Source organism: Gastrolobium bilobum, unplaced genomic scaffold (genome assembly GCF_033153095.1).
Source record: "Gastrolobium bilobum isolate Gb01-03AN ecotype WA unplaced genomic scaffold, APGP_CSIRO_Gbil_v1 utg20371, whole genome shotgun sequence".
In the NCBI taxonomy this organism is placed as follows: Eukaryota; Viridiplantae; Streptophyta; class Magnoliopsida; order Fabales; family Fabaceae; genus Gastrolobium; species Gastrolobium bilobum.
Genome location: NW_026898065.1, coordinates 96,607 through 105,005, shown reverse-complemented (window position 1 = coordinate 105,005; position 8,399 = coordinate 96,607). Strand labels below are relative to the sequence as shown.

Genomic DNA, 8,399 nt, shown 5'->3' with positions numbered 1-8,399 from the left:
GTGACCAATTTTAATGGCTTTAGTGAGTGTAACATTAAATCATGCTAGACGTTAATAACTTATTCTTTATTCATTATTTTTAATGTCATATAAATCCATCGAGAAAAGCTAAAAGCCCATATGAGGGCTGATTTGTGCTGCCTCCTCCATGTCTTGAAGCTCTCCATATTCAAATACAATTGTCAAAAAATTTAATTTCTGAGGCCATTGTTGTAACGCCCGGCAACATGCAAGGATTAACGACTGTCCCCACACATTAACACGAGACTTTTCAGCGTGCTTTGTCCTCACTCGCACACTTCTCGGGAAACTTCTCAGTAGGTCACCCATCCCAGAATTGCCCCAAGTCAAGCACGCTTAACTATGGAGTTCTTCCGATCCGGGCTACCGAAAAGTAGATGCATCTTGTTAGTATAGGTAGTACCAATTAATTCTTATAAGCCATTCCCAACTGTACCGTCCCATACTAGCACAGTCTCTGGAATCCCTCTCTTTCGAGTGTTGATTCGATTCATTCATGTACCCCCGTCCCTAGAAGACTGCCAGGAGCCGCTCCTTGTCCATGTCCTTTCGCACCGACGATCACTCCCCGTCCTCGTCAGCGCCCGGGATGTTACAATTGCAGATTTTGTGTAATCTTAATTTCATCGTCTTTTAAATATGAAAAAAGTATCTTGTCATCGTCGGTAAATTTTGTTCCTTTTCTATGCAATTTGTTCCACTTGTGTGAATTGTGGAAGAATGAATATACCTTCAACCATACTTCAGAAATGAAAGCAATATCTTCATTAAAAAAAAAATGTCGCCTCATCATATAAACGAAATCTTACACAAGATTTAATTCATGACTTTATTTGCAATTGTTTGATTGATTTTGTGAGTAAAACAACATGTCGCCTTTTCAAGGAATAGTAACCAAAATGGCACTGTTTGACATCTTTTTTATTTAAATGTCACGTTAACAATGTTATTTTCAATATGTCACGTGGACAAATTCGTTGAGCACTGTAACGAATTCAGTATGTTGATGTGTCACGTTTCTGGTGGATATCAAGTTTGCTACTTAAAGTAGCGAACTTGGTAGCAATTAATGTTGACACCCTGGACAAATTTGCTGCCACATGCAGCGAACTAGGCATGCCACGTGTCGCACATGCATGTAGTTCGCTGAGGGTCCAAGCGAACTATGTGCCTCATGGCACCACCCCCCATAGTTCGCTGAGTGGTCCAGCGAACTTGGTGACAAGTGGTAGCATAAGACGAAGTTCGCTGTACCCTGCAGCGAACTTGGTGACACGTGGCAGCTCTATGCTAGTTCGCTGCATGGGACAATGAACTACTTGCTGACAGTTACAGTTCGCTAGCCTTTATAGCGAACTTAGTACTATGTATTCCCTCCCCCCTCCCCCCAACCCCTCACTTGCAGTTTGTTCTTTTGATGCGGTATTTTTTCCAAAGAATGCAGTTTTTTTTTCCTTGTTCTTTGTAATTTCACGACATAATCTGTGCAATTTTTTTCTTCAAAGAATCAAGTTTCTTTTCCTTGTTCTTTGTAATTACACGACATAATGAGTGAGAGTACGAATGATAATGCACTAACCTCATGGTTGCGCAGACGCACAACGTGATAAAACCTAGCCTGCCTAAGGTATGGCTGGATATCCTCCGGCATATCGAGGTGATCGCGTGTTGCAGCGTGTCTGGCATTAAGGACACGATCACGTACAAATGGGTCATCAGATGTGTTCCACACATGGGTGAAAATGTGTTTCTCCTGCAACGTGAGGAGAGAATGGTCGGATGGATCCGGGTCGATGAAACTTTGGTGCGAGTCGTGCTGCTCCATGGATCTATTTACAACAAAAATTATATCACAATTACGACATTATATAATATATAAAAAAATAAATACTAATTACTAAGAAATAAATAAATATCAAACACTATTTAATTATTCTATAATCCATAAATAAATAATAATAACAACATTAATATACATAGCACAATTAATATAATTAAATAATACATAATCTTATTAAATAATGCATAAATGATATGACACAATTAATGTTATTAAAAAATTAATATGATACAATTACTAATTCATCTAACCTAAGTTGTCTACCTATAAATAAATAATATAACACAATTAATTTGGAATAATAACGCATAATCAATAAGTAATATAACACAATTAATATTCTACACTATATTTTAAACCTATAACTAAATAATGTCATTTAATTTAATATTATTAAGAATTTCATAATAAAAATTTATTAAATACAAAAACTTAACAACATTAATGTCAAAATTTTCTAACCTATTTTTCAACCCTATAACTAAATAATGTTATTATTATCTTTTTACTAGATACATTAGGGTGTTCACAGCTTATATTATTTTTGTCATTTTTTAAATTGGGACAAAATTAGGTGTTCACACCCGGGGTGATTTTCTTAAATGATATTTTTAAAAAAATTTACAAACAAAATAAAATCTAGGATAAATAAGATTGTCAAATGTTTTTTTGAAATATCATACTAAATATGGATAAATAAAATTATTATTCTCGATTTTCCAAAAATCCTAAAAAAAAACCTTCAACAAGTGTTTTCTATCAATATTAATTTGGAACTCATCTAATAATTTCTGTCATGATAGGTCATTTCACGGTGTCAACTTTTTTTGTCCTGCAACGCGGTCCCCGTACACTCCCATGGCCCATGACAACTTCATTGAAACTCCCTAGCACTTGCTCACACTTTTCTCAAGCTTAACCCCAAGACTTACACCACCGTTAGTATTATTTGTATGTATGTAGTGTGTAACTCTACCTATCTTACAAGGTTATCCACAGTTAACTATGATAAATTAACAGCAATCTTTTTCTCATGCTATTAGAGAGGAGGAAATTTCTTACACACTCAAATTTATGGTAGGATCCACACATAAAAAATAAAAAAAATAAAAAAAATTATTGCACGTAAAACGAACTCTCACTAACATAAGAAGAGAATTCTCCTACAACATAAGAATTATTTTTTTCATAAATTAAAGGGTAAAAGGAACAAAATTGGAAGACAGGGGACATGAGAACAATTATATAACAAATTAAAATTATGCTAAATCGTCCTTAATTTAACCACCTATTTTTTTTTTCTTGCATCCGGACCATAGAAATATCACTCTCTAGGGAAATTTTTAAAATGTTCTAAGGTAGTGTTTGGTTGAGGTGTTTTGGTGAGTTTCCCATCAAAGTGATTCTGGCTTTGTGTAATGTCCACGTTTGGTTTAGAGATTTGATGAAATTTATCCATCAATGCTAATTGCCTATCTATCTAGTATTGCATGTCATTTGTGTGAAAAACACTGTTTCAGAAAGCTCTTTGGATGGTGGTATTTGTCTGAAATCCAGATAAGTTTTTCAAGTGATATAATACAGTGACCACATTACCCCTACTCAAAGTTTGCAGAAAAGGGTAGCTGGTCGAAGAAGAGACCCGTGATTTGGATCTACCGCGTCGGAGAATTAATACAATCACACAGCTCAGTCACTAAACACTAAACAACAGTAAACATAAACAGAACAAATTAAAAACAAAGGAAAAAAAAACAGAAGTCTTAACAATTGTTCTTCTAATTTCATAGATGATGATAATATATCACGATTCCATTACAACACGCAGTAACCTTAAACTTAAAACCATCAGTGAGAGCAACCTCCCTTCAAGAAGAGAACCAAAACAAAAGAGGGGGAAAAAAGGGTGGGTTCATTTGAGGCCATTTTCAGGTGTTGAAATCGCTAGTCCAAGCCAAGAGAAGCAGTCTCCACCTACAAACCCACCTTTGCCGTTTTCAAACTGCCATGAATTTTCGGCACCAGGAGCAGCAACACCACCGCCAATGTTACTGCCATCTGGCATTCCGGGGAAATTCCAGCCTGATGAGCAGGTGCCGAAGTCACAACGGTGGAGGAGGAGATTGCAGAAACAGTACGAGAGCGTTTGGCTTTTTTGCGACTGCCACCACCGACGGGACAATTGGTTTTAATAGATGGTTATTTTTAAAGGATAATTTCGTAATTTCAATAACTTTTTCAATCAATATTTTATTTTCAACCAAACACACTTTCATAATTTTCATTCAATTTTCCTGGTAAAATTTTACCCAACCAAACAACTTTTTTAAAATTTTCCTATCCAACTCACTTTCCCTGCAGATTCCTAGCAATTACATTTCCCTAGTAAAAAAAAATTTAACCTCAACCAAACACCCCCTAAGAGTTTCATCTGGACAATTTTTAATATTTTTTTACTAAAAAATCGACATCTGAACAATTTTTTTTTTTTTTTTTTTGTCTCACTTCTCTCTTCTCATTCCTCAACTTTTTCTTTCATTCTCTCATGTCTCCGTCCAATCAAATTTTTTTTTGCAGCCGTACCATAGAAATATCGCTCCTTGTCTAGCGTCTTTTTGAATATAAGATGAATTAAGGTGGACGCAGGGTTGACTTACCTAACTCCATTATTTGCAATGCATCGATCATTCAGAGGCATTATGCTTATTATTAATCAACAACATAGCATTTATCCTCCATAACCATCACTCATCTCCATCACTGCTTTCTAGTTCAAGTTTCCTATATCCTTCTGAGTTTGAACCACCATGGACATATCTATACGGTATATGATAAATGAATCATTCCTTCTTCTTCCTTTTTGGGTTTTGGTTTGTTCCTTAAAATTTCATAAAAGAAAGTAACATGAACCGGTAATTCTTAATTATAAGCATTGCTAATGTGTTGGGAGTTTGTGTCCTTTGTGGTTGTAGATTTCAAGGTGAAATGGGGCTTGCACCTTTTGTGACAAGCTCTGATCTTCTCCAAAGATCATGGGATGTTATCTCATCTCGTCTTGAAGACATCGTTTCAAGAGAGGGAGTAAGAATATCTTGGAATGTTTACAAAGAATCATTTGTGACGATTATAGCATTTAAGGCCACACAAGATTCTGTTGTTCAACCGGATTTGGTTACATCTTCTGATCTTAAGGAGAAGAAGTTATTCCATGACTTTGATTTTCTTCCTACTGAAAGCAATCCAATTTTCTCTGTTAACAACACTGCAGTTTCCCTCTTTATTGAAAATCTCAATGAGCTTAATATGTTGAAATCCGAGGTACATCTTCTCCTTTATCCTTTTCATTATTCTAAAGTCTTATTTGAAAGATGCATATTTATATGTTTACATTTTAAAAGCACATCTACTTAACTTCCTTTACTTCTTTTCTATGCTCATTTTCTGAAATTAATTTGTTTTTGGGATTAATATTTCTTGTATAGTACGACATAATCTTATGCTACACATATATAAAAATATATTGGCTTTATATTTTTTTTTCTCTCTTTTCTCCTCACATTATTCCACATAGGCACTACATACTTTTATATGTGTATAAGAGACAAAATTATCTCCTACAACGTTAATAACATTAAACGTGTTCTTGAATTTCAGCTAAGGGTTACTGCCTGCTGTCGTGTGGGAGAAAAATATGTGGTTAATTTTTCAATTAACCTTATAGCAATACAATGTTACGTAATTTCTTCTTAAAAATAGTATAGATCTTCTTTATGTTTCTAGGCATACAATGTTACTTGTTCCCCCTGTAAACCCTTATGATACAATGCAGATTATTAGTTGTTCCATTCCATTGATTGTTACTGGACATGCTCTTGGAGGATCAGTTGCTACTCTCTTCACCATATCACTATTAGATAGCATTGGTTCAGGAAAGATTCGCCCACTCTGCATCACCTTTGGTTCACCCCTTATTGGTGACAAGGGATTGCAACAAGCCATATCACGTAGTTCTAATTGGAATTCTTGCTTTCTACATGTTGTGTCACACAAAGACCCACTTCCAAGACTCTTCATTACAAACCATGGTTCTCAAACCAATGCCTACATTCCTTTCGGAACATTTCTCTTGTGTTCTGATCAAAATTCTGCTTGTTTTGAGAACCCTGGCTCTATTTTGAGACTATTCGGGGTATTTGACTCAAAAAATGATGGAAATCAAGGTTCTCAACCTGTTGATTATGGTGAGATAGTGAAAATACTCAATCAAAAAACTCTGTGCAAGGACCTTTCAACTCTGCCTAGAGAAATAACTAATACACATACTCAAAAAAGAAACTATGTTTCGCAAGTAGTTAGTTGGATTGGAGATCGTCTTTTAACCAAAAAGAACTCGGTTGAAACCCAGCACGAAAGGAGAGGAGTAACTAATACATACACACTACTTGCAAGTATCATTTTGCAGCTTTCGGCACTAGGATTGGCACCAGCTATGCAGGTAGGTAAACATCTTATATTTCTTGAAAAACTAGAATGACATTTTTTTGGAAATATTCTGTCGGTTCATAAGAGGACAAATCAGAGCAGTGGTAAAACTGTTCTTTGATGACTAAAAGGTCATGAGTTCGAATTCAGGAAACAGATTTCTCCCACCCCACACTCGCTAGTCGGGTTTAACGGGAAATGGTTTTTTTATTCTATCTGTTCATCGTTTAGTGACTAATATTTGATTAACGTAAATCCAATCTTTACTAACCTCATTTTTAAACATGGTAGCCGCAAGAACTGAAGGAATATGCCGCTAAGATGGAAAAAGAGGAGGAGAAAATCAAGGAGATGAGGAGGAACTTATTTGATCCATACGTGAATTTGAATGTAATAAAGATAGACATGGTCCAACTTGAATGGTACAAGAAGAGAGCTAAAGAAGATGGAATAGGGTACTATGACAAGTACAAGAGGCGCTTACCAAATGACCAAGATGGAAATGTTGAGAAGTTCAAGGACAACCTCACAGATTACTGGTTAAAGATGGCTGAAGTGGCAGAGATAAAGTCTAAGAAAGAAGGCTCATATTTTCGTGCCTGCTGGCTCGGTGCTGGGACTACTTACAGGAGAATGGTTGAACCCCTTGCTATTGCTCAATACTATAGAGTGGAAGGTAATAAAAACTATGTGACTAAAAAAAGGCCTAAACATTTCAAACTGTTGGAGGATTGGAAAGCCACAAGTGACTCAACCACTACAAGTAAGAAGAATATGGAAGATATTTTAAGCAAAGATTCTTGCTTTTGGGCATATGTTGAAGAGGCTCTACTTTCATGCAAAGAGTTGAAGGTTGCCAAAGAGGATAAAGAGATGTTGAAGAAATTGGTTGAATTTGAGGAGTATGTTTATGGGCAGCTCAAGAAATATGAAGTGTCACCAGAGATTTTCTTGGCAGAAAGCAGCTATATGCGTTGGTGGAACGAGTATAAAGCAATTAAGGGAACTTCAAATAATTCAGAACTGGCAAGGTTCATGAACGATGCTACAAACCTTAAGCAATATGCTGAGGGAGCTTATGATTTTCCCTGAAAGGATAATAACCATGTAATAAAGGGGGTGTTTATGACAGTGATAAAATTATAAATTATGATATAATTGCGAAACTGGTTGGTCCTTTGTTTGGAAGTTTATTATAAACTCTTTAATTTTCTATTCCTAGAAATTTAGGGTTTGTGACTTTGTGTTGTAGAATAGTTAACAAAATTGAGGTTTTTTATGTGTTTTTTTTTTAAGTTAAAAGTTGAAACACAAAATAAAAACAAATCAGCCACAGACCCTTATTGATTTCTGTTTTTAACAGTTCTTTAGTTTTCAGAACAAAAAAACTCGTTTAGTAAAGTTTGTTTTGTAAAAAAAAAAAGTTTTGAAAATTTTAATTATTTTTTGCTTTTAGAATCAAATTTAAATACATATCACATATTTCCATAACTATTTTAGGAAGCAGTTTTAAGAAAGAAAAAACCAGAACAAATCAAACAGACGTTCTCTAAATTTGGTTATAAACAAAAAAAATTAACAATTTTTAAATCTTTTTATATAAAACAAGTCTTATCAAAAGAATTTTTTATTTTTTTTTCTGAAAATTTAAAACAGGGCCGTTGGTTCTTGTCAAAGGAGGAGCTTTTCAAAGAGGCAGGTGTTGAAGTTCTCCCTCCTATTTTTATTTTATTCATTTTAATTTTTTTTCATTCTATTGTGTTGCATTAATTGATCATCTCTTTAAAAAATGAATAACTTATTATTTCTATTATATGAAAATTCCATCCAAAAATTTCATATAACTTTAGATACTTGCATGAATGCCTCATATCATCTGAAAAGAAGTATTTCTGTCTATTCATATCATATTATAACACAATATGGTTCACTCCAAACATTTGATATGATAACATTATTGTTGCCTTGCTAATGTTTATGCAAGTAGCGCGCAAGTATACGCAACAACAAGTAATATAGGGCTTTTATGAGTCCAAATTATTGTTCTCACAAGGAT

General features: G+C 34.7%; 1 protein-coding gene across 2 annotated transcripts; it reads left to right on the top strand.

The window, feature by feature from the left end:
* Positions 1 to 5,154: 5,154 nt before the first annotated feature.
* On the top strand, positions 5,155 to 7,471 carry LOC133312555 (senescence-associated carboxylesterase 101-like). 2 transcript variants are annotated; one of them, XM_061513774.1, is made up of 3 exons: positions 5,155 to 5,179; positions 6,267 to 6,356; positions 6,635 to 7,471. In XM_061513774.1, exons 1-3 carry the CDS (start codon positions 5,165 to 5,167, stop codon positions 7,433 to 7,435), a joined length of 906 nt encoding a protein of 301 aa, XP_061369758.1. In that variant the 5' UTR covers positions 5,155 to 5,164; the 3' UTR covers positions 7,436 to 7,471. The 2 variants fall into 2 exon arrangements, with proteins under 2 accessions (XP_061369758.1, XP_061369757.1); XM_061513773.1 differs by lacking the exon at positions 5,155 to 5,179 and having other exon boundaries at positions 5,543 to 6,356.
* The last annotated feature ends 928 nt before the right edge of the window (positions 7,472 to 8,399 follow it).